Source organism: Phoca vitulina, unplaced genomic scaffold (assembly GCF_004348235.1).
Source record: "Phoca vitulina isolate PV1807 unplaced genomic scaffold, GSC_HSeal_1.0 scaffold109, whole genome shotgun sequence".
Lineage (NCBI taxonomy): Eukaryota > Metazoa > Chordata > Mammalia > Carnivora > Phocidae > Phoca > Phoca vitulina.
The window spans coordinates 1,642,295-1,669,811 of record NW_022589812.1 but is presented as its reverse complement, the minus strand read 5'-3'; the positions used below and the strand labels follow the sequence as shown (position 1 = coordinate 1,669,811).

The 27,517-nt window shown below is 41.1% G+C and overlaps 1 protein-coding gene across 1 annotated transcript; it reads right to left on the bottom strand.

The window, feature by feature from the left end:
- On the bottom strand, window positions 1-27,517 carry LOC116628034 (acyl-coenzyme A synthetase ACSM1, mitochondrial-like). The gene is given in 11 exon segments (XM_032398075.1): window positions 1-28; window positions 331-432; window positions 991-1,020; window positions 1,022-1,072; window positions 3,779-3,902; window positions 6,151-6,230; window positions 9,803-9,962; window positions 12,531-12,671; window positions 14,208-14,415; window positions 17,386-17,596; window positions 27,316-27,517. Coding segments are annotated over 11 exon segments (1,314 nt in total). The 5' UTR covers window positions 27,508-27,517; the 3' UTR covers window positions 1-13.

The window sequence follows — 27,517 nt, the reverse complement described above, 5'->3', positions numbered from 1 at the left end:
TGTGTTCCTGCTCTCACTGTGTCTTTCTCTGTCAAATAAATAAATAAAATCTTTAAAAAAAAAAAAGAGAGATCATTGGAACCCAAGTCTGGGGTGCTTCTTTCTACCCTGTCAGCACTTAAGTGTCAGACGGTTTCGGACAGGAAAGGATGTGAGAACACGCTAGGAGCTTAGAGATTAGTTAGAAGAGGCTTCATTGAGTTGGAGTGACTGAAGGGAGGTGTGAAGAAGGCTCGTGTTGCGGAGTTGTATCCACCCCCTTAGCACCCACACTGCTCCCTGAAGGGGTTTTGGGGGCCTGGAAGTGGGCAGGTGAGGATCACCACTTACTTCGTAGCCCATGAAGAGGCCAATGGGCTTGGTGGGCTTCATCCTGATGCCAGTGCTGCCTTCAGTGTTGAACGGCAGGCTGTTGCCCTTGTCGTCAATGATCTGGAGCAACAGGCTGTGAATCCCACCCTGCAGGGCCACCCCAACACGCCTGCCCCACCCACACAGTACCTGACTATTTGTGTGACACTGGTGAGAATAAATGGGGGGAGGAGCCCTGTTGGGAAATAGATTACAGCTGTCAGAAGAGTTTGAAGTCAGGAAGTGGTGAAACCCAAGTTATGGGTCTACTGGTCTCATGGACATGCAGACGTGGCAAACGTGTCTTCAAGCTAGAAAACACAGATCAGGGAAAACTAGAAGCACCAGCTGATGGAGAGAGCTGCCAGGGCTCCCTCCAGGTGCTCTGGTCCCATCTGTTGTGTATGAGGCTTCCGGCTGCCAGGCTGAGCAGCATTCATGCCCAGGATACTGCAGTTCTCAACTGAAGCCTCCCCAGGAAATCGGCGGGAAAACAGGAGGAGAGGAAGAAGGACAACAACTGGGGTGGGGTGGGGGTGGGGTGGAGTGGGCACAGCTGGTTCTGTCACCTGGTGTCCCACAATTGTCCAATCCCAGCTGAGCCCTAACTGCACCCAGCAAATGCCTTTAGGACCAGACCTGGACATCGAAGGCGGGGGATGCCTTCCCCGATGGAACCCGGCTTGATCTTCATTCCACGGAGAGTGCCACAACTTACTCCCTATTCATAAAAGAAAGAAAATGGGGTTGGTCAAAGAGTCCAGGCTGATTACAAAGCATTAAGAACCACACACAGCATCCTCACTCATCCATGTCATTCGATGCTATGCAAAGAACCCTTATGGGGAAGCTAGAAGGCCCAGATTCTAGGTGCAAGGCATTGACCCAATTCTGGTCAGCAGATATTCACCACACCTGACATGGACTGGGCCTGTGCTAGCTCCTGGGGCTACCGGGTCCAGTGGGAGGGGCCAAAAAGAAGCAAAGGGGTGAGCCCGGGGCTGTGGGCATGTAATGTGAGGTGTGGAGTACGCACTGTATGTCAGACATGTGTCCGTTTGTTAGAGGAAGGCCATGACATCATTTAACATTGACTCAGGCTGTTAAACAGTGATAGGAACACTGTCTCAACGACTCAGAGCTGTGCTGAGAATATTCAGATTGTGTTGTCCCCTCTGCTAGGCAACTGCCCCACCCCCATTTATCTTCCTGATGAACTTTATTCCTCCTTTATGGTACTCTAAAATATCTTTCTAAAGCTAAGCCAGACCAGGATTTGAATCTTTTTTTTTTCTTTTTAAGATTTTGTGTGTTTATTTGAGAGAGAGAAAAACGAGAGACAGAGTAGGGGTGGAGGGGGAGGGGCAGAGGGAGAGGGAGAAGCAGACTCCCCAGCTGAGCAGGGAGCCCAATGCGGGCCTCGATCCCAGGACCACTACCCAAGCCAAAGGCAAATGCTTAACCGACTGAGCCACCCAAGGATTTGAATCTTGACTCCAGCTATGTGCCAATTAATCCCCTTTCATCTTCTCCTCTGTAAAGGGGGGTAATTACAACACTTAGCTCTCATAGTACCTGTGAGTGTGTGGAAAACTCTTCACACAGTGCCTGGCACACCAAGTTAGTTCCATAAACAGTTACAACTAGCTATTATTCTGGCCCCAAGAAAAGTCAGTTGGGAGATTCTCCTTCTGTAGTATTTCTTCCCACACTTCCATTGTAGCCAACAGAGCATTATACTTCTTTTTTTAAAAATATTTATCCATTTATTTTAGAGAGAGAGAAAGAGCTCAAGAGTGCTTGAATGGGGTTTGGGGGGCAGAGGGAGAGAGAGTCTTAAGCAGACTCCCTGCTGAGCATGGAGCTCTATGCGGGGGCTCAATCCCACGACCCATGAGATCACCACCTAAGCTGAAACCAAGAGTCGGAAGCTCAACCCACTGAGCCAACCAGGAGCTCCCAATTATACTTATTTTTGCTTGTCTGTTTCCCTCAGTGGATAACAAGCATCCTGAGAATAGAGATTGCCCCATTCATCTCTACTATCCTAGCATCTAGGGCGACATTACTTAAAAACAAGAGTAACGGCAAGGTGAGCATGTACAAGAGGTTGGACATTGTAGCCAGAGCTTTATATACTTCCTTTCATTTCCCTTATCACAACCCAGCGAGACTGGGTTATATTTCCATTTTGGAGACAGAGAAGCAGAGACTCTGGAAGGTTCAATGCTATGCCAATGGTCTTGAAGCCTGTAATTGGCAAGCTGAGATTTGAACCGGGGTCTGAGTTCCTGAGAGGGAAAGTTCTTTCTCTTTTGCTATGTTGCTGCTCACAGTACAGGCATGTGGAAAATGTTCCACAGATGAGTCAGTGGCTATGAAAATACTTTGTGAAATACAGCACCACCTGGGTATAAGGCAGTATTCTGTTGTTGCAAATAGTTGATACAAAGGAACCTGGATCATGGGTATATTGTAGTTCTCATCCCACCCTCCTCCTTGTCCAAATATAAACTATGAAACATACAAGAACTAACCTAGAGTCTTAATATTTCTTAGGCCTGGAAGCAGACCAATTAACTGATGATTTAAAAGCATATTTTTTTGCAAAAAGTCAGACAAGTATGTGAATTGAGGCTAAAATAGTCATTTTGCTCCAGCTCCTGAGATGGTAGTCATCTGTCTGTCAGTTACAGGGATAACAAGGAGGCTGGGGAAAGTGGCCCAGCAACAGAAATGACTTGAGAATTGTGTTGGAAGAAAGATACCTGCCCCTGCCCCTACTATCATTAATAACGTTTTTGTGGTTCAAGACATGCCTGGTACTCTGAATGCCCTGTCACCTGGCTAGTCAGTGATGCCTTTGGGAGTCACACTGTGTGTGTGTGTGTGTGTGTGTGTGTGTGTCTGTGTGTGTGTGTTGGTATATACAGGAAGTTTCTGCTCCCTCCCCTACTCTAGCTAGTGTCCCACAATCAAACCTGTGTGCTGTCCACGTGAACACCAGAAATGAACTGCTGGGGCCAGCTCCTGGCTGCCTGTGGTTGCCACCCTAGGAAGGGATGAAGTAGGCAGGACTTGCAGATGGTGGGCTCCATGTTACTGGAGAGAACCTCCCATCCCGCCACCCTTCCTGGGCTCCCTAGAGCTAATGATCACAAGGATGGTAGCACCATGTCCTTACACCCCTTTTCAAAGTTTTGTCCAATAGTTTTCAGTACATTGGCCTCTTGACAAACTGATGAGCTGTGAATTGTCTTTGTGCAAATTGATTTGGGGCAAATTAGCCTAGAATTCTGAAGCCTCCCATTGGCTTCAAGCAATGCTGTGAGCAGAGTGGGGCCTCTGCACATACATGGTTCAGCTCGTCTGCTGGGCTCAGTGGCTCAGCACATCCTGACTGACCAAGAAAGTACCATCTACCTACTGTTTCTGACTGTCCGTAGACCTCGTAGAGCAGAAGACCTGTCCATTTTCTCCACTGCTCTTGATCCTCTAGCAGCAGAGCCTCCTCGCCAGCACTGCAGTGCTCCAGGGTAGGGAACCTGAGACTTAGGGGAAGGCAAAGTGACAAGAGAACTTGCAATCAGGCTTTGGATGTTCTGCCCCAGGCCCAGAGTGTTAAGACTCAGAGCCTCGTCATCTGGATCATTCATGCTTCTGCTTCCTCATGTTCTTACTTGCCTTTTGGGCAATTTGCTGGTGGTCAAAGCCAACTGGAAGTCACTCACTTCCTGTCAGTTCATGTTAACTCTTCTGGCAAGGGCTGGGTGGTGGTGGTGAGGCTAATGGGTTTGGATCAAAGGTTTGGATCAACTTTGGAAGTTGACATAAAAAGATGGCAAAGATGTATTTATCAGACCTTGTCTTCATTCTCTGTGGCTATGAGGGGTATTTTATAAACTGTAATGTGATGGGGGATAAAATCCCAAGAGCATGTTAGGATGCTAACAGAACTGCATTGCCTTCTCTGAAGGGTAGGGTCATGTGAATTGAAGGGCTTTTGTATTTCTGAGCAGAGAATGCAAGTTAGAGGGTAGAAATGAATTGCCCAGGACATCAAGGAAGACTGGGATGCGTGTAGGAAAGGAGAGAAGGGTTATTGTAGCAGCCCTGAGAGAAAGAATTTCAGGGAGCCAAAAAGTTGGCTGTGAACATCTGTAGTAGGTACATTGCATGATGTAAATCCTCTTCTTCATTTTTCCCCGTAAAATTTTCTGCTTATAAAAAAACAACCACAAAATAATGATGGATTCCCTGAAGGACATGCGGAGAAGTGATTGAGGTCTGAGTACCAGGTGGCCTGGGGCTGAGCCGGGTCAGCTCTTGGGGATGAGAGAGGTAGCAGACATCTGGTTCACCTTCTCATCCTCATCACCCTGTCCTGGTACATCAGAGTCAGAGTCAGGGACAGGAGGGCTGAGTTCACTGAGGGTGTCTTCTTCATTCTTCTGTAGCTTTATCCAAAGTAGGTAAAATGGGCAGATTCTCTGATGCAGTCATTAGCTATGCTTTGGTTGTATTTTTACTGGGTTTGGACAAAGATCATCGACTGAGGAATGTTCAAAAAGTAGCTTAATATGAGCTTTGAAATACAGATGGAAACAGGATCCAAATCGCTTGAGGCTTTATGAATAAAATCAAAACTGTGTTTCAGAGTTAGCTTCATAAGGGTAGCCATAGAACACCTTAATATTTTAATTCTATATTTAAGACATGTTACTCTGATTTTTGAAGTAGCCGTTTTAATCTCAGACTCTTTAAAAGATACATAAATGCCCATAAGTTTCAAAGAGCAGGTTTCAGTTTAGCTGAAATTAACCTGCAAACATGGGGAAATGCAAAAATAAAACTCTACAGTAAGATAACACTATATATCCATCAGATTGACAAAAATTAAAAACTCTGACAATAACAAATATTGCCAATGTTATGGAACAATGGGAATTCTCCTCTCCTGTTAATGGGAGCATTTCAATACTTTGGAAAATCGCATGGTAAAATGTCATGTCAGTGTGAACTAGCAATTCGTCTTCCAGAAAAATGCTACAGAAATGCATGCTTATATGCACCAGCGTACATGTACAAGAATCCAATGCAGCATGAATCACTAATAGCCCCAAAATGAAAACTACCCAGTGTCCATTAATGGGAGAACAGATAAAAAACACATGATGTTTTTATACAATGGGATATTATGCAGCGATGAAAATTAACTACAGCAACCTGCAGCAACATCGACACATCTTAAAAACATAATGCTGAGAAAAGAAGCCAAATATTACAGAGTAATATCTGATTACGCACATAAAGGTCAAAAGCAAGTAAAATATGATAATTTGTTTAGGGGTATTTCCTTAGGAGGTAAACTATAAGGGAAAACAAGGAAATGAACACCATAAAAGTCAAGATAGTAAATTCCTTTAGGGAAGAAAGAGAACCATGAAGAGATCTCTGGGGTGTGGGCAATATTCTATTTTTCTGATTCAGTGAGTGGTGACACAGGTGTTTTTCAACAATTCATTAATCTATACATTTATGTCTTATGTATTTTTCTGTATGTTTGTCCTTGCATAAGAAAAAGTTTAAAAAAGAATAAACCCACAATGATGCAAGGCTTACTGAGTGTTTCATTTGGATCTTGGAGTCCTGCTTTAATGAACTAATTATCACCACCAACACTTATCCCACACACACACCCCTCAAAGAACCACAGTTAAAAATAGACCATGGTACATTGGATTCCTTAAATTCCTACCCAAAGATTGTTATGACCAGCTACCACCACTTCTACTATACCTGGTAGAACTGTGCCATAGAATCATTCGATATACGAATGGCACAGCAAAGCAATGGGTGATGGGGTATTTGAACAACATCTAGAAAATGAGAAAAGAAGGAATTTTATTTTTATAATAAAGATTTAAAATATCAGTTAATTATTAGCATTTTAATTCTGATCTCCCCTCTAAGGAGAGCCCATTATTTATTTAATTCTTTCAATAGACCTATACTGAGCGTGAATTTTGTACACGGCATGCATCAGGCACTGTTGGGCAAAAGCAAGAAGAGTAAGATAACATCCCAACTGAGAGTAAGTAGTAATAGAGGAGATAAAACAGGACTCACATGGTAAGAAGGAAATTGGTAGATGTCATAAGAGAGATTGGAAGAAGGAGAACATAGCAGAGGGACATATTCCTTTTGAATGGGTGATCCAGGGACCTCATGGAACAGGGGGCATTTAGTTGGGGTATTTAACAAATGGAATGGTGTCTACAGGCAGAGGAAGGGGCGGGGTGGTTCTTGCAGATAGAAGGAGTAACAGGAGTAAAGTTTCCAGAGTTGAAGAAACATTTAAGTGAAGTCAAATAATACGGTTTATTTAGACAGGAGAGGAACAGGAAGTAAATTTAGGAAGATTGGGGTTAGTTGGAGCCAGATTATATAGAGTCTAAAATGTCTGGTGTTCACTGTTGTTTTACTAGAGGTGGGAGTCTTTCAGTTTCAGATCAGGGTGGAGATACACTGGGAGAACAAGGAACACTAAAGAGGAGAGAATGTGGGTTTGGGGTCAGCCTGCTTGACTTCAATCCTGTTACTAATTCCTCTGCAACTCTGTTTCCTCATCTGTAAAATGAGAATATCTGTATCTTCCACACAGAACCACAGGGAGGTGTAATGGGTACATGGGGGAAATCTGCGTCCACTTTCAGTCCTCTTTCGGAGTCCCATCAACCCTCCCTCCTTCCCTCCCTTCCTTCCTTCCTTTTTTCCAGTATAATTAACATACAGTGTTATATAGTTTCAGTTGTATAATATAGTGATTCAACAATTCTATATATGACTCAGTGCTCATTAAGGTAAGTGGACTCTTAATCTCCTTCACCAATTTCACCCATCCTCCCACTCACCTCCCCTCTGGTAGCCATCAGTTTGTTCTGTATAGTTATGAGTCTATTTTTTTATTTGTTTCTTTTTTTTCTGTTTGTTCGTTTTGTTTCTTAGATTCCACATGAGTAAAATCATATGGTATTTGTCTTTCTCTGACTTATTTCACTTAGCATTATACCTGCTAGATCCATCCAAGTTGTTGCAAATGGCAAGAGTTCATTCTTTTTTTATGGCTGAGTAATATTCCATCATATCTATGCCTATCTATCTATCTCACATCTTCTTTATCCATTCATCTATGAATGGATACTTGGACTGCTTTAATAATTGGCTATTGTAAATAATACTGCAATAAACATAGGAGTGCATATATCCTTTTGAAATAGTGTTTTCATATTATTTGGGTAAATACCCAGTAGTGCAATTACTGAATCATATGGTAATTCTATTTTTAAGTTTTTGAGGAAACTCCATACTGTTTTCCATACTGCCTGCACCAGCTTGGATTCCCACCAGACAGTGCATGAGGGTTCCTTTTTATCCACATCCTTGCCAACACTTGTTGTTTCTTGTGTTGTTGAGTTTAGCCATTCTGACAGGTGTGAGATGATATCTCATTGTGGTTTTGATGTGCATTTCCCTGATGACGAATGATGTGGAGCATCTTTTCATGTGTTTCTGGGCCATCTAGATGTCTTCTTTAGAGAAATGTCTGCTCATGTCTTCTGCTCATTTTCAATTGGATTATTTGGGGGGTTTTGTGTTGAGTTAAATGGATAGTACATCTTTAGGGAGTGCCTGGGTGGCTCAGTCATTAAGTGTCTGCCTTTGGCTCAGGTCATGATCCTGGAGTCCCGGGATCAAGTCCCACATCCGGCTTCCTGCTCAGCAGGAGGCCTGCTTCTCCCTCTCCCACTCCCCCTGCTTGTATTCCCTCTCTTGCTGTCTCTCTGTCAAATAAATAAATAAAATCTTAAAAAATTTTAAAAAATGGATAGTACATTTTTAACTTAACACTCCTTCTTTCAATCAGTATCTCTCATCTTCAGTAAGAGGAACTGAAGCTAAAAATGTTATCATTAAAATCACAAAAGTAACAAATGAAAAATAAATTTGTAGAATTAATACTTTGAAATAGTTCAAGCTTAAAGCACACTGAGACTTTGGGACACCCATGTAGTGGAGGTGGTGGGGGGAAGGTGGATTCGGTGTTTGTTTGTTTGTTTTTTTTTTTGTGCAGCTTTAAGCCTCGGGACTGGCAGGATGTGTGCAGTAAACAATGATAGAGAGGCAAATATTGACATGTGGGCAGGGAATGAGGAATGGAAAATGCAGTCTGATGTGCTGGAGGGATCATCAGATGGACTTGGGGGAGATAAACAAGGGGGAATTTGCATGGAGGGAGAAGACTAGACCTAAGGCATAGTTTCAAGAACCCCCTGAATGGATGCGCATGCTGGTGAAATGGAAGTAGAGGAGATTGGTTAGAAGGAAGAGGAAAGGTGAGGGCAGACCCTTGGAGGACTGCAGTGTTCAGGAGTAAGCTGGGTGAAGAGGATGTGGCTGCAGCAAGTGGAGAATGTTCTATAGAGTAGTTTGATACTAAGGGAGGAAAGACAGGGTTGGTCCAGTGTGGAGCAGGGTGAAGGGAAGGTATTTTTTAGGATGGGGAACCATGAATATGTTTATGGACTCAGGGTACAGAGTTAATGAAGAGCAAGAGGCTGAAACTATGGGAGAAAAGATTTAATAAATGAAAGATTAATGAAGAGGAGCAAAGTGAGAGATTAAAAATACAGGAGAAAAGATTTAATGGATGGGAGATTAATGAGAAGGGCTCCTAAGAGAAGGACAGAGAAAAGAGCAGGCTCCACAGAGGTTGTGGGGAGGGGACTGGACTTTGAGAGGTGGAGGGGCCTGTGTGCCAGCTTAGGACTAAGCACTCCACACACTTCACCTGTACCATCTCATTTATATTCCAACAATTTTGTGATGTAGTAATTATTAAAACTCCCATTTTACAGATAAAGAAACTGAGGCTCGGGGTAGCAAGTAAACCACAAATAAATGTTGAACGTGGGATAAGAAACTAGATTTCTCATTTTCCAAGGACTCTGTTTTTAAACACTTCAATAAATTGAGCAACAACAACACACACACACACACAGTCACACACACACACACACACACACACACACACACACACACACACACCAACTACCTGGCTCTGGCAGATCCAGGATCCAGGATACCTGAGCTTACTCTGGTTGCTTTAATTTCTTAAAATGTGTTTTCAGGGTCCCAAGTCCACAAAATCTGATCCATAGGCCTGGGGGAAGGGCTTGGAATCTGCATTTTCTTCAAGGTTTCATCAAATGTGATTTAGATACCGTGATGGATTCAATGCTCCACACTTTGAGAAACCCAGAACCAGGGTTATATTGTGCTTATGGGACCCTCTGCTAAATAAAATATTTTTCAGCAGGGTCCAGCTTTTGAGTTTGAAACATGAGTTTCTTCTAGGAGTTTGTCAATACCAGAAGGTTAGTCTTCTTACCTGTTCAACAACCTTGGGGTCAAACTGGGGCAGATGATGGACAAAGAGTGTAGCCCCTGCTGTCCATGGTTCCAACAGGCACCCAAAGACAGCCAGAATCCAGCCTGTGTCTGAAAGGCACCAGAAGATATCAGATGTCTTCAGTTGCAGCAATTTCCTGCTAAATCCAAAATACAGTGGCCTCAGGTATGTGATTGATCATGAGAGAACGTGATCAAGGGCTGGGGACTCTGGTTTTCAGGTGGTGCCCCACCCCTCATCCTCAGTGCATGTGGTTTGCGTGGGGCTCCAGACACACTCCCACACCAGGTCCCTAGAGTATGCCAAATCCTATTTTCTGGCATGTGTGCCTTCAACTGGTTTAGTTATAATTATCCTTAAGGCTGGGAATATGGGGACAAAATCTGTAGCTCTTTTCTTGGATTTGACTCTGTTACTGATATAGTCCTAGATAATGTTGGCCATTTGGGGATAACAAGAGATAATAAGCCTTTCTGAGAAGAGCATCAAAACACAGCAGAAACAGGGCTGACAGATGGAGAGACGAAAACCTAATCCAGAGACTCTCTAGCTATGTCTGAAGCCAAACCCTGGAGTGCCCTGCCTCATGATCCAATAAATTCCTGTACTCATTTTTTGGCTTAAAGAGGTTTAGATTGGGCTTTCTGTCATTTGTGATGAAGAAAGACAAAGGGAGAGAGAGGGAGACAGGAAGAGGGAGAGAGGGTGAGAGAGAGACTTAATTCTTAATATCCCATCTTGGCAAAGGACTGGAAACAATTAGACAATAGGCAATAATTGGAAGGTGGAGTGGAGAAGGTTTCTCATTTCTATACCCTATCTTACTGCTTCTGAGAGACCTCTGTGTGCATAAGTCCTTGAGAAAACACAACGTTCCCATTAGCAGGAGACGGCTTTAAGGAACTTTACTATTAATAGGGAAGGGCAATCCACCCTCCCTCATCCCAGCTCTCTTAGGATTGTGGCTCACCCGTAAGACGTTACTAGCTAGGAGGATCTGTCTTCTCAGCTTTAGACCCACTACCTACTGAACATCTCTTCTGGGGTGTCTCTCAGGGACCTCAAACTCACTAGATCCTAATCTCTCCTGACTCCCTTGGACTAATTCTTTCTCCTCCAATGTTCTCTGTATTTTAGTGAATGTCATTACTGTCCATGAAACTGTCCAAGCCCAAAATCTGAGAGTCAACCTTGACTGGCCCCTCTCTTATCTTCCACATCTAGCCAATAGATCCTGTCCATTTTACCTCCTAAAATCTCAAATATGTTAACTTCCTTCATGTCTCTGACACTTTCGCCAAGCCACCACCATCTTGGATTATTCTAAGACCCTCCAACTGGTCTAACTCCATTCTGATTTTTCCCAACCCATTCTCCATATTGCAACTACAGTGATCTTTTATCTTTTTTTTCTTTTTCTTTCTTTCTTTCCTTCCCTCTTTCTTTTTCTTTCCTTCCTTCTTTCTTCTTTCTTTCTTTCTTTCTTTCTTTCTTTCTTTCTTTCTTTCTTTCTTTCTTTCTTTCTCTTGAGAGAGAGAGCGTGCATGTGCACAAGTGGGAAGTAGGTGGGGAGGGGAGAGAGAGAGAATCTCAAGCAGGCTCCACGTTCAGCACAGAGCCCAATGTGGGGCTCGATCTCAGGACCCTGGATCATGACCTGAGCAGATGCTTCACTGACTGAGCCACCCAGCTACTGCCACAGTGATCTTTTCAAAACACAAATCTGATCAGGTCTTTCCCTTGCTAAAATATGTCACATTGCTCTAATACCTCCCCTCTCTCTCTCTCTCAAAAACAAACAAACAAACAACCCTCTAAACGCTACACTAAGGCCCACGAGATCCTACAAGATCTGGGGCCCTGCTTACTTTCCCAACTCCTCCCGTCTATCCCTTACCCCACACTCTGAGCACCAGCTACCCTCAAATCTCAGTAGTTCTATAAATGCTACTTTTTATATCTTTGTGCCTTTGATCTTGTTATTCAGACTGCACAGAAAGAACTCCCCTTCTTCCCACCCCCATTCCTCCAGGGTTTTGCTATTCAGTTGTTATCACTGTGTAACTTTGCATCAGCACAGATAGCCGAGGTCCACCAGATACCTCCTGGCACCCTCTGGTCTGGTTAATAAGTTAGGAAATATATTGAACTTGTTTTGGTCTGAATATTACTCTGGGGGAGGGGCAGAGGGGAGAAGAGGCTTAGTTTAAAATTGATTAAATGATTAACCCAAGGCTACAGCTTCAGCCTCCATGATTGTTTGTTCTAGATTAGGGACAGTGGCATGGTGTGGCTTGGTTCCAGGTATTATTTTCCCTAACAGCTCATAATTGGGTAACTCCAAGCTTCATTTGTCCATAACTGGGGAGAGGAAAGGACCTGTTGTTTCAGGTTACATTGTTAGCACATTCTCTCCTTCCCCACCAAACCCTGAGTCAACTGACAGGGACACCTCCTGTCAAGGTGCTCAGGCAGGACCTAAATATGCCTCCTTTGTCATCAGAGGCCTCTGTCAGCAAATGGTTAGGATTCCCAGCATTTACCTCTCAGATTTTCATCAGTCTGAACCAAAGAGCACAGAAGGGAGAAGCAGGATGGAGTCAATTTTGCTTAGAGCTCTTTTCCCAACCCACATGTTCACTCACACACATGCACACACCACCCCAGATGTGTGGCCCAGCCCATAACTCAATGCCTTCTTTCCTACCTTGAAGGGAAAGAGGATCACAAGGCAAATCCATGACTGTGTTTTGCCATCTTGGGGAAGCCTGTGGTCCCACTTGTAAAGAAGATGGCCATTGGGTCCAGAGTCTTTGACTTAATACAGGTATGATCTGGGAAGGCTGATCTGCAAAGGGATTCAGTACAAAAGGGGAGAAGTCATATTTCCTGCTTTTTCATTCCCAGAGAAGCAAAAGGAACAATATGAGGCTTGGAGTCAGAAAAATGGAGGTTTCTAACACTGGAGGGGAAACCAGTTCTCCCAGTGTTAGGAATCAAATGGAGTTTGAGAGTGAGTTAGATAAGTAGGCTGACATCTCTTCATTTAAAAAGGGGGGAAATACAGTGGATTGTTTTGCATGTAACAAACACTGAAATAGCACTTCCAGGCAGTGCTCTAAGTGATTTACAAATAAGAACTCATTCAATCTTCAGACCAACCCTAAAAGGCAAGTACTGCTCTTATTGTTCCCATTCTGTGGATGAGAAAACTGAGGCTCAGAAAGGTTTTTCATAACTTGCCTGAAGACATGTAGCCAGCAAGTGGTCCAGCCAGGATTCAAATTCACTCAGTTTGATCCAAAGACTATGCTGTTAATCACACTGCTAAGCTTGTTTTTTACATGAACCAACTTAATAGGAATTTCACCCCATAATCTTGGCAATGAGGGGTGGGGAAGAGAAAATGAGGATGCACATTTGCCCTGGTGTAAGCTTGAGATGGAGGGTAGAATCTGTAGGGTACCCTAGTGTACCTTGATTCTTGGGGACTTCTCCTAGACTGGGAGTCTCTTGGGCTTATAAATGCAAGTTCCCTATGGTGTTTGATTGGAGAAACTGCAAACGATCCCAAGGCTGCAGGACACACTGACTCTTGCTGTGATATAATTGTGGCAATTTAAGGGAGTTTTAGAGAATATTCTTTATTTACACCATTTTCTTTTAATTGTCTGACTTTAAAATCCAGTGTAAGGTGTGACTTCAGTGTGATATTTGCCTTTTGAGGCTGAAGTAAAGGACTTTAAAAACTGAGGGGTTACTTCAAGAAAACAAACCCAGCATGGTTTGTGGGTGATATGAAAAATGCCTGAAGATCTACAGAATCAGAGTTTTGGAGGTGGAAGTGGTCTTACTTACCTCCAACACTTCCCTAACCTTTCCTGCAAGGTGTCCCTAAAGTTATGCAACCTCTAAGAGATGGAAAACGTTTGCTCCCCAAACTGCCTGACAGCCACAGCCCCAATTTTTCTTACAGTCTCAAGCTTTCCCTTAAAAATTCATCCCTTAATCTTTCATTCAATCTCTTCATATATTTATTTTTTATATAAACATAATATTTCAGATTCCCTACCTACAAGGAAGACACAACACAACAACCCTCTAACTTTATACATCTCCTTTGCACGGGGTTGATAATACTTTAGTGACAGAGGCATGGAAGTTCAATACCCTTATTTTACAGATAAAACAATTGCATCCAAGGAAGGGGAAGGGACCAGCCCAGGGTCACACAGCAAATCAGTGGCATAACTGGGAAGAGAAGGTTTCCGCCATCAGACCTGGTGAGTCTCCTCCCACTGGTTGTTTGTCTACCAGCACTTGGGAGTGAATGGCCTTCCCCTGCCCTTCCTTAGAAAGCACATTCATCAGAACAGAAACTCACTTAATCAATGATCGTAAGTCCAGCCACCCTTGATGGCTATGGTCAGATATCAGGAGCTTTGTTTTCAGAGTAGGACACTTGGAAGCTAAAGAATCCACCTCTGAGGCAAGGGTATCTGTGGTCACGATGCCCTTGGCTTTGGACACTTGTAATAGGTAGAGAATGTCCTTGGCCTTCAACTGGATGGTTCCTGGCATGAAGATTATTCCTGGGAATGAAAAAGGAAATTTTGGGTTTCAGGCTTGGCCTATTTGCATAGAAATCCACTAGCCTCTTGCTGTGCAAAGTATGGTCCACGGACCAGCACCATCAGCACCACCTAAGACACAAAATCTCATGCCCCATCACAAACCTACCGAATCAGAATCTGCACTTTAACAAGGTCTCCAAGCGATTCCTACGCACATTGAAATTTGAAAAGCCTGCCCTGACCTCTACTACTCTAGATGGATCTGGCCAGGAGACTGGTGGATCCTACTTTACACAGGATCTGGGACTAAGCATGTAAGTAGGACAGTGTCCCTGACATTAGGATTAGCTGCATCCCTACCTCCATTTTTTTCGTCTCATTTCCTCCTCTGTCAGTCCCTTGTGTCATCTTGAATCTCCTCTCCCTCACTCTGCATATCTAAATTTAACTACATTATCCTTTGAACTGCCCTGCTTTCCCTTCCATCTTCTATCACCAACAATTAGTTCAAGTCTTCATGTGCCCCTGTTGGGTTCTAATCTCTCCACCACGTGCGTTCTCATCTCTCCACCAGGTGTCTTGTCCTGAGTCTTCCTACTACCCAACTTCCATATTATTACCTGTTCAGGTTCCACAGAACACCGACTTTTCCCACTCCGCTTTTCTTCTCTTCACCAGCACCTATACCCTCTCTCCAGGAAAACACCATACTCTCCCCAACACTGAAGGCACTGCCCACCCTCCACCTTTCTCTCCTGCAAATCTATTCACTATTTCAGTATGGCTGTTCTTCACACAGGCTTCTCCTGACTCCTGCCTTCTGCCCATTCTTGGAATTCTCTTCCTTTGCTTCTATCCCTCTTTAAATCTGCCTATACCAGAGGGCTAAGCTCATGTCTGGATTTCCCATGGGCCATCTCTTAGCTCTACAGATGACATGGCTTCTCTATACTCTCTCTGCCATTGCTGTTAATTCTTCATTCCTTCCACATGACCTTGATGGATTAATCTAGTATTTTATTGGTGAGAGACTATATGAACATGCATCATAAAGCAAATCAAAAGAGAATCCATGAGTCCCACACCAATTCTAAATTACACAAAAAGATAGGCAATTAAACAGGAAAGGGAAATAGCCACAGAATGCTAACTAATAAATGTAGAAAGAATAATATGTAGAAAATTTTCATATAAAACGACCATAATATTATTCAATTCAATCAAGAATCATTAATGGATTCTCAAGTCACAGGGTGAAAGACAATTGGAGAACAGGATACTCAACACAGTCTCATAAGTATTACTTACTAACTATAAAGGGACAAGATGCCTTGCAAAGGTGTTTGTAAATATCACTGATGATAGGACAAACCAACTTGATGTATCCCCTGATGTAAAGCACTGAGATAGGAAAATTGTCCTTTTAGTACTCCTACTAAAAATGTTTAACTGAATGTAATCCTGAGAAAAGAGTCAGAAACACAAATTTTGTGGGATCTTCTGCAAAACAACTGGCTTAGACATTTCCAAAATGTGGTCATACAGAAAAGTCCAGATTGAAGGAGATTGAGGAGACGTGAAACTTAATGCAATGCATGATCCTCTACTGGATTTTGGATTCAAACAAAAAAATTAAAGAATTTTGTCTATGGATGTATCAGTGTTAGATGTCTTGTGTGACAACTCTGTTGTGGTTAGGTGAGGAGAATATCTTGGATCATAGCAGATGCATACTCCAGTGTTTATGGGTGTTTATCTGGTGTTTATGGATGTCACAATGTCTGCAACTGATACTTAAATGACTCAGTGTGAGGGTACGTGCACCCCAATGTTTATAGCAGCAATGTCCACAATAGCCAAACTGTGGAAAGAGCCAAGATGTCCATCAACAGATGAATGGATAAAGAAGAAGTGGTATATATATACAATGGAATATTATGCAGCCATCAAAAGGAATGAGATCTTGCCATTTGCAACGACGTGGATGGAACTGGAGGGTATTATGCTGAGTGAAATAAGTCAAACAGAGAAAGACATGTATCATATGACCTCACTGATATGAGGAATTCTTAATCTCAGGAAACAAACTGAGGGTTGCTGGAGTGGGGGGTGGGATGGGAGGGATGGGGTGACTGAGTGATGGACACTGGGGAGGGTATGTGCTCTGGTAAGCGCTGTGAATTGTGCAAGACTGTTGAATCTCAGATCGGTACCTCTGAAACAAATAATGCAATATATGTTAAGAAAGAAAAAAAAGAAGAAGAAGAATGTAGCAGGAGGGGAAGAATGAAGGGGGGGGGAAATCGGAGGGGTAGACGAACCATGAGAGACGATGGACTCTGAAAAACAAACTGAGGGTTCTAGAGGGGAGGGGGGGTGGGAGGATGGGTTAGCCTGGTGATGGGTATTGAGGAGGGCACGTTCTGCATGGAGCACTGGGTGTTATGCACAAACAATGAATCATGGAACACTATATCTAAAACTAATGATGTAATGTATGGGGATTAACATAACAATAAAAAAATTTTTAAAAAAGAGTACACTTATGATAAAAAAAAAATAAATGACTCAGTGTGGGAGGAGTGCAAAATGTTAACAACGGATGGATCTTTTTTCTTTATTTTTTTAAAATTTAAATTCAATTAATTAACATATAGTGTATTATTAGTTTCAAAGGTAGAGTTCAGTGATTCATCAGTCTTATATAACATGCAGTGCTCATTACCTGATGGATCTTTGAAAAAAAGAATGAGACTATGCAGGAGAAAGTGTGTGTGTGGATGATTTAGAGAGTTATGACACTGTGTTTGAGGGTGTGTAAGTATGAAAGAGAGAGTGAGTGAGAAGGAGTAAAAGAATATTTGAGGGAGTCTGAGAAAGACAAAGACTGTGCAGAATATGAAAAAAGTTAGGGGAATATTAATATTTCAGGACCAATTCGCTCTGGGCCAGACCTAAAGTCTGTTGGGGTCTCTTTCAGTCACTGACCTGCTCGGATGCAGCCTATGGCCACCAGCCACCACTCAGGCACTCAAGGCAGAATCAAGGCTAGACGGTCTCCCTGCTGCAGGCCACAGGTCTGGGTGAAGACATTGGCTGCATGGCGGGATAGGTCTGTCAACTCTCTGAAACTCCACTTCAGTTCATCCCCTTGGTTATTCACCCACCACAGGGCTGGGTTTGGACCTCTCTTGCCCTCCTGGTCAAGATCATACACCATGTGTTACTTCCTACTTCAAAGGAAAAGGGCACTTATTTGGCCAATCTACTACCAAAGACACATTCCAGTGAAAATGTAGCTCGAGGACTGAGATCCCATTTTAAAGCATTTATAGAACCAAGAAAAGTTGGGGATAGGGTGTGATCCCACCAACTTCTTCTGGTCTACTGTCACCACCTCCTCTCAAGTCACATAAAACCATGAATAGCCTTCATGTCACCTATTAAAGCCTTAAAATTTCATTTCCCCATGTGTCTGTCTTAGTTCCATATGGACAGTAGGTTCTCCTCTGTGCCTCAGTTTTCTCATCTATGAAATGGGTACAATACTACCTAGAAGGTAGTAAAGTTTAAATTAGTTATTTAAACAGGTAAAGTGTATATGACAGTGCCTGGTACATCGTAGGTGCTCAATAAAATTACTATCATTATTATTACAACAGAACAAGAGACTAATCTAATTCCTGAATATTTGGGGGAGTTTATTTTTAAAATTAAGATACCTCTAGAGGTGAAATAAGCAAGAAGACAGACCTGGAAGCTCCCAGGTAACCCTTGTTCCCTTACAGAAACATCAGATAATCAACAGACTAAAATAGCTTTGTAGGAACTCTAGAAATAGTCAAGGATCTATGGCAACCAACAAATGTCCAAATGATAAAAATTCATATTCAGAATGGTAAGAAATTTTATGTTGTTTTTGTTTACCTTTGCCCCATCCCCTCTCTGGTGTTGTGAAGTATGATCGGGGGAAGCCACCCGATTCCCAGCCCCTCCCTTGGGACAGAAGAAAAGACTGGAATTTGTTTCAACATTCTGGCTTGTCAGGACTGGTTTCTGCCTCATCTGACTTGGGAACTCAGATAGGAATGGTGACCTAGTTTGAATATCAGTTGGAGGTGTCTGAAAGCAGTGGCAGATGCCACAATGAATGGAAACTGTAGATCGTGGCCACCTCAGAGAAGGGGGGGGACAGGGCAGACTACAGACAGAGGAAGGCAATATAACATCTAGGGCCCCAAGAAGAAGCACGTATGAGACTTTTAAGGAAATTAAAACATGAAAAAGTAGCAATGTATTTGGTAAAATTGAGAAAAAAGCACATGCATAGGCCTAGGAAAGACAAATGCCCGAGACCTTAAGTTTTCATATGGTTAGATTACTGAAGGCCTTTCTCTGCAAAGAGCCAGCTGCAAAGACAGAGACTGGCTGCTCTTTTCAAATATCCAATTTTCAACAACCAGATCACAAGGCCATGTTGCCCATTTGAAGGAATAAAACAAATCTCCAGAAACTGACCCTAAAGAGACACAGGTTTCAGTTATTAGACAGAGACTTTAAAATGATTGTCTTAAACATGCTGAAAGAGCTAAAGGAAAATGACAAAGAACTAAAGCAAATCAGAAAAACAATATATGAACAAAATAAGAACCAAACAGAAATTCAGGATCTGAAAAATACAATAACTGAATTGAAAACTTTACCAGATGGATTCAACAACAGACTCAGTCAGACAGAAGAAAGAATCAGTGAACTTGAACACAAGTCATTTTAAATTATGGAGTCTGAGGGGCAAAAAGGATAAAAACAATGAAGAGAAGTGAATAGAGCCCAAGGGACATAGTATATAAACAATCAGAGCAATATACACATTATGGGAGTCCTAGAAGAAGAAGAGAGAGAGAAAGGAGCAACGAGCTTATTTGAAGAAATAATGGCTGAGAAAAAGCAAAACCATATTTGCATTAAATACAGATTTATATAGTAGTATTCATTCATTCATCCATCCATTCATTCATTCATTCAGTATATGGATATACAAATACAAAAGGCTCAATGACTCCAAATAAGAAAGCCCAAAGAGACCCACACAGAGACACACTGTAATCAAACTACAAAAGCCAAAGACAGAAAGCAGCAAGAGAAAAGTGACTCATCATGTATAAATCTTTAATGAGATTATTAGTGGGTAGCAGACCAGAAGACAGTGGGATTATATATTTAAAGTGGTGGGGGAAAACCTGTCAATCCAGAAATTCTATATTCAGCAAAACTGTCCTTCAAAAATGAGGGAAAAATTAGGTCAGATAAACAAAAATTGAGGGAATTCCTTACCAAAAATTGATGGCCTATAAGTTCATTTCTCTATAAGAAATGCTAAAAGGAAGGGCACCTGGGTGGCTCAGCTGGTTAAGTGTCTGACTTTGGCTCACGTCATGATCTCAGGGTTCTGGGATCGGCCTGCATTGGGCTCCTCAATCAGTGAGGAGTCTGCTTATCCCTCTCCCTCTGCCCCTCAACCTGCTCGTGCTCTCTCTCTCTTGAATAAATAAAATATTAAAAAAAAAAAAATGCTAAAAGGAGTCCAAGTTGAAATAAAAGGATGTCACACAGTAGCTTGAATACAAAAATATAAAGTTCTTTGATAAATACATGGACAAATATAAAAACCAATATTATTGTAATTTTGGTTTGAGACTCCAGCTATTACTGTTTTGCAGTATTTAAAAGACAAAAGCATAGAAAATAATCATAGTTCTATGTTAACGAGTACACAATATATAAATATGTAATTTGTGACATCAATAACACAACATGGGGAGGTAAGAGGGAGCTGGAAAAGATTAGGGGTTTTGTATGCAAATGAAGTTGTTATTAGTTTAAAATAGATTGTTATAACTTTAAGATGTTATATGTAATCCCCATGGTAACCACAGAAATTATCTACAGAATATACACAAAGGGAAATGAGAAGGGAATCAAAACATATCATTACGAAAAAATCAACTAAAGACAAAGAAAGGCAGTAAGAGAGGAAATGAGAGACCAAAAGCTATGACATCAAAAAAAAACAATTAACAATATGGTAATAGTAAGTCTTTACTTATCAGTAATTACTTTAAATGTAAGTGCACTAAATTCCCCAAACTAAACTAAAATCCCCAAAAGACATAAATTGACAGAATGGATTAAAAAAAGAAAACAGGATCCAACTATATACTATCTACAAAACTGTTATTTCTAAATGATGGAATATGATAAAACCATACAAACACTTTCAGAAATTGTTTTGGAATAAAAATTTCACAATACAATATTAATTTTAAAAAGCAATATTACATTATAATCCAAATGTATACAGTAGTATCCATTCATTCATTCAATACATATTTACTAAATTCTCATTATCTGTTAGGCACTGTTCTTAGACCAAAGGATACAATGGTGAACAAGATATACATATACACACATATGTACATGGTTTTAAATATTTTTTTAAAGATTTTATTTATTTATTTGAGAGAGAGAGCAGAGAGGGAGGGGGAGAGGGAGAAGCAGACTCCCGCTAAGCAGGGAGCCCGATATGGGACTCGATCCCAGGACCCTGAGATCATGACCTGAGCTGAAGGCAGACAACCAACTGAGCCACCCAGGCACCCTGGTTTTAAATATTTACAGCCAATTATCACTTTTTGTTTAAGTAAAATTTCTTATTTTCCTTAAGTTTTCTATAATGAGCATGCTTTTTAAAAAGATTTTATTTTTTTAATTAACTTCCAAAGCATGTCCAGAGTAAAAGTGCAGGCAATGCAGAATCTTATGAACAGAAAAATTTCTTGTAAATAGAAAAATGCCTTCAAGTGTCCCATCACATTTTCACTACCTGAAGGTCAACACTGATAATTATCTGGTGTATATTCTTCCAGCAATTTTTTCCCACATATGTGCAAACCTGATCCCATCATATTTGCCCCATATGATTGGAACAAAAGAGTGTATCTCACCTGAGATAAGGTAAGGTTAATATATATGTATATTCACATGTAAGTATTCATATTTATGAAAAAAACAGTGTTATGAAACAATTCTTGCCCAACAGATTACAGAATATTTAGCAAGTGTAATGACTAGTTATGTACATTACATGAGGGGAGCCGAGTATGTAATATTATTGTAGGAGTTTTAAAAATGATGGAAAAGCTGGTAGAAAACATTTGTTGCTCAGAACTCAGGCAGTATTTTAGACCCTAACTCTTACAACTTGAAGAAGATATTGCTTACACAGTGATGGATTTTTGTGTTAAGGATTAATCTGATGATGTGATACTCACATAAAGCTGTTTTCCAAGAAGATAGAAACACCCTCTAAACTTGGAGTTGAAATTTAAATTTTATGTGGTAATGTTTGAAGCCAAAGGAAATTGTGAAATAGTTTCAAAAGATAAAATGCTTAGTATTTAACTTAGCAATAAAAAGGATGAACAACAAATACATAGGGATAAATCTCAAAAATAATAATGTTGAATCAAAGAAATCAGACACAAAAGGGTGCATCTTGTATTATTCCATTTCTATGAAACCCTAGGAAAGAGAAATATAATCTCCAGTAGCAGCTGATCAGTGGTTGCCTGGGGCTCAGAGTGGGGTGGGGTAGGGACTGACTAGGAAAGAACAAAAGGAAACTTCTGGGGTAACAGAAATGTTCTAAAACTCCAAGTTTACACTAAAAAGGTGTGCATTTCATTCTATGTAAATTATACATCAACATAGTTGATTTAAATAAACAAAAACCTACATAGCTACTCTTTGCTAATCTCTAACTAAAATATACTTTGAAGAAGGAAAATTGGAAAGGTAGATCAATTACTTTAAGTATTCAAAAATGAGATGATTCTTTCGGAATATCAGAACACATGAGAGGGGCACCTGGGTGGCTCAGTTGGTTAAGTGTCTACCTTCAGCTCAGGTCATGATCTCAGGGTCTTGGGATGGAGTTCCATGTGGGGCTCCCTGCTCAGCAGGGAGTCTGCTTCTCCCTCTCCCTCTGCTCCTTCCCTCTGCTTGTGCTCTTATCTCTCTCAAATAAATAAATAAAATCTTTAAAAAAAAACACACACAAAAAAAAAACAAACAAACATGTAAGAGTTTATGGCCTATAGAAAAAATTGCCTCAGTCTTATTTACAATGAAATATAAGTTGAAATTCAATGTTTTCCATAAATTAATGATGGAATATGATAGACTAATAGAATTTATATCCTAATTGACATAGATAGAACATTTTGCCTAATAATGATATAATTCACATTCTTTTCCATTGCATTTGGAACATTTACCAACCTCAAAAAATCTCAAAAGTTTAAAATAGAGTACGTTTTCTGACCACAGTGGAATTAACCTAGGAATCATTAACAACAAGGAAATGAGAAACCCACCCCCAAGTATGTGGAAACTAACAATATATTTCTACATAATCTATCAGTCAGAGAAGGATCATAAGGCAAATAGAAAATATTTTCAACTGAGTGATAATAAAATATGACATATCAAAATTTGTACAATGCACCTAAAAGGAATGCTTAGTGGAAATTTGTATTTTCAAATGCATACATTAGAAAAGAAGGCAGGCCCGAAAGCTTTCACATCAAGAAGCCGAAAAAAGAAATCAAAGGAAATCAAATCAAAGGAAAATAGGAGGAAGGAAATAATAAAGATAAGAGTGTGCATCAGTGGAATGGAAAACAAATAACACAACTGAGAATCAGTGAAGCCAAAGCTGGTTTTGAAAAGATAAATAAAATTGATAAACTCCTAGGAAGACTTTTCAAGGGAAAAAAGAGAATAAAGATATTAACAATATTAGAAATGAAAAAGTGTATGCAATTACAATTCTTTTTTTTTAAAGATTTTATTTATTTGTCAGAGAGAGAGGGAGAGAGAGAGTGAGAGAGTGCAAAAGCAGAGGGAGCGGCCAGCAGAGGGGAGAAGTAGGCTCCCCGCTGAGCAAGGAGCCTGATCTGGGACTCATCCCAAGGATCCTAGGACCCTGGGGGATCATGACCTGACCCAAAAGCAGATGCTTAACCAACTGAGCCACCCAGGCGTCCTTGCAATTACAATTCTTACAGACATTAAAATAGCAACAAGAGGAAAAATATGAATAATTTTATGCCAATAAATTTGACAACTAGTATGAAATGAACAAATTGCTAAAAAAAAAAAAAAAATTCAGCTCGCCAAAACTGATAGAATCAAAATCTTAATAACCTTGTATCTATTAAAGAAGTTAAATCCATTCTAAAAGCTTTCCTGCAATGAAAACTCCAGATTTCATGTCTAAAAGTTTTGGTGTGCATACTAAGTGTATTAAGAGTTTGACTTGAAAAACGGATGCTTTTAAATAAGTTGAGATAATCTTGTTTTTCTACCAGCAGTGGCAAACTCAGAGGTTACAGGGGCTGGGCAAGTAACATAAATGGGAGAAGCCTGGCCACGTCCCTCTGGGATAAACTGGAGAGCCAGGTGTCTCTCAACGGGGAGCAGCCATTCAGCTCTACCAAATGATTGTTGCAATATAGGAATGAATGTTTAGTATTATGAGATGTGCCTTTACAAAAGAAACCCCAAAGCCCGATTCTGGTTCCTGCACTCTGTTGCTTTCTCTGCATGAGGGCTCCTCGGGCCAAAGCCTTCCCTCTTCGCATCTACGTATTTACAACCCATCCGTGAGAAAGCTAACAGCCCATTGCGAAATACAACCAAGTTATGGCCAGACACCAACATTGCTTATCTTGTGCTGGCTGTGCAGGGAGCTGATGCGTTCAAATTCATTCAACAAATAGTTAAATGTGCCAGGTTTGTTCTACATGCTGGGGTACCACAGTTAACAAAACAGTAAAAATTCCACTCGCTCATTGAACTTACATTCTAGTGACGCTGAACCTACTCATGTATCAGAGTTACAAAACATACAGACTTTTTGTGAATACCATGGAGGATTCCTTTATGGGATGCTGGGATAAAAGTCTAATAGTTTTAAAAGCACATGAGGACCCTTTTAAACTGTACAGGTCCTAGGAATGTTGCTAAATTCTTGTGTAAAATTACAGAATTACGGGCGCCTGGGTGGCTCAGTCAGTTAAGCGTCTACCTTGGACTCAGGTCATGATCTCTGGGTCCTGGGATCGAGTCCTGAGTCCTGCTCAGCAGGGAGTCTGCTTCTCCCTCTCCCTCTGCCACTCCCCCCACCCTGCTTGTGCTCTTGCTCTCTCTCTTTCTAATGAAAAAAAAAAAAAGTCTTTAAAAATTACAGAATTCAATTTAGGAGCAACAAAAAACAAGAGTCACTGACTCAGAGAAATCTAGGCAGAACTGACTGTTGAATAGTAAGGAGCTTGGAATGTTTGGCAGTTCATAAATTAATTTCTTTAGGGAAATATGGGACAAAGAGCCAGGCGATATGGGGTAATGTCATTCATCTGTTTGTGGATGTTTGTTCAGCTTTGTGGCTAATATCCATTTGACTCTATTGAGCAATGTGTAATATTAAGGTGCATCAAGGGTGGTAAGAAGAATTTGCTTCTGTTATGATTTTTGTCAAAACAAACAAAATGTAACTCCACTAACACTGTATTCACCTTTCCTAAGACATGAAGTGGGGAATCACTGTCTAAAGAGAAAAAATGAAGATTTGTACATTTTGTTAACTTTCCTATCCCCATTATCTAGAATAGTAATTGGCACATGGTAGGGGCTCACTAAGTCTTAGCTGAATGAATGAATGAATGAATGAATGAATTTGGACAGAATGTGACCTCTTGTGAACAGATTTGGGAGGCTGTTCCAGGAACCAATTAAAGTTGTGTGTACTATCTTAGGAGCCTAGAGTAACAAAGGATTTAATTTCCAAGAATAGTCAGGGGTTATAAATTGGTGGTCTGTATTCCATGCTTGGACATATGTTGTCTGGCTTACCAGGTACTCTCTTTTGTCTTATAAAATTCTTTGCCAACACACACACACACACACACACACACACACACACACACACAGAAGATTTCGCAAAAAAATGTTGGATTTCTAACATATTTTACGAGTAAAATACGTTGAAATGTGAGTTAAAATAAATAAATCTATTCTGGTTTTGGTTGTGTTGTTGTTTGGGCCATGGATCAGTTCTTGCGTGATACCTGTTAAGTTGTAAGGGAGGTCCAGGAAGCCAGAGTGGACTGCAGTGGGCCCTCTGAAGGGTCTTTCATAGAAACAACGTCAAGACCTATGGGGCTTGTTAGTCAGGTTTCAAAATTTTTATTCCACCAATGTTTATTGAAGGACAGCTAGAGCTAGGTGACAGGCACCATGCACCACTAGAGAGACACTGATCATGATCAAGGAAAATGGAAAAGTGAAAATGGAGAGATGAGAAGTGCTGTGAGAATAAATATTAAGGGGATGAGGATCCTGGGGGGGTTGGGGAGAATTTGGAGACATGGAGAAATTGGCAAGGATTGACATGAAGATATAAAACCCAACAAAGATGAAGCATCCCTGGGGTCTATTTACTTGGTGGTTATCTCCATGGGTTGATGCACTAACTAACTATAAGGACTATATAAAGATAAATCAGGGGAAAAGTGATGGTATCCCTTCTTCCTCTCTACCTCCTCCCTCTCCAGCCTGTCTCATGGTTCAAAAGTTCTTAACTAGATTACTGGTCAGCGCAGAGACAAAAGTCATTTTAGAGTCTGAAGGCAGAGATGTTTGGCATCACCAGATTGTGAGACCAGGTTAAATAAAGTATTATAGACTTAGCCTGGACCCAAATTCTGTTCCTTCATTTATTGGGTACGTGGTAGTTTCTGAGTGTTATTTAAACCCTTGGAACCTTGGTTTTCTTGTCTGGAAAATGGGGATGATGAGAGTGCCCATCTAATCATAGTATTAAATGCAAAGTGCCTGACATGGCATATAAAAAATGCTTTCCCTAATTGAGCCCTCTATTTTACTTGGTGTTACTATGGAAATTCAGAGAAAGGAAAAAGAAGGAGGTGGGGAGGAAGCCCCCATGGTAGTTGAATACTAACATAAATGCAGGTTCATGGGAAATTTAAAATTACATGAACTTCCTCTTTTTTGGTAAAAATACATCATTTTACTATTTATGACCTCCGGCTATATGTTACAAGTGTAGGTTAAACTTTCTCTACCCTTCTCTTTTTTAAAAAATTTTATTTTATTTTATTTCAATTCAATTAATTAACATATTAGCTTCCTGACTCCATCTTATATTAACTCTCTGATCTGTCTCTTGGGGAAAGACAAACCAAGCACCTGGGTTTTTCTGCAGAGACGTGTAACCTCTAGACTTTCTTCTCTGGACAGACCCTAAAGCCATGCTCAAGTAGGCAGTTGATAGGGAGGAATACAGTTGCACTTGACATCCTCACAGAACGACAGATGACAGGACTTGCTATAGATGCCAGATGCTCATGTGTACAATCAGGTGATCTGTCCTTTCCCTATGAGTGTAGCCTGAAGTTAAGCCGAAGTTTGATGAGACAAATGCCAGTTAGGCTCATAGTCTCATTAGGTGAAGGTAAGAATTCAGACTAACATCAACTTGCTGACCTTGTGAACAGAAACTTTGCACTTGGTCACAATTATGTGATATTTTCACCCACCATCTTGTTTGTTTCTTAAATGAGATTATCCCCATTTCACAGATAAGACCACTGAGGCTCAGAGAAGTGAGAAAGTGGCCAGGCTGAGAATTGAACCCCCAAACATGAGCTTTTCCCACAACAATGGTAACCTGATACAGAAGCCTTTCCTGGTTCTGTGCCCCTCAGCCTACTAGGAGCATGATGAGGCCAGTGAGGCCATTCCTGTCCTCACCTCCCATCATGGGTGGCTCCTTACCTTCTCCATTTGAGTCCAGTAGTCTAGGACATCACTTGCAAAGTTAAATTCCTCGGGTACACTGTAGTCATTCCATCTCGGGGCTCCAACCCCTGATAAAGCCTGGCAGCGAAGGTACCCAGGGGCAGGGTGAAAGCCACGGTAGGGTTTGCGGATGCCCCAGAGGACCCGGAAACTCATCAGCCACTGCATGGTGGGCAGT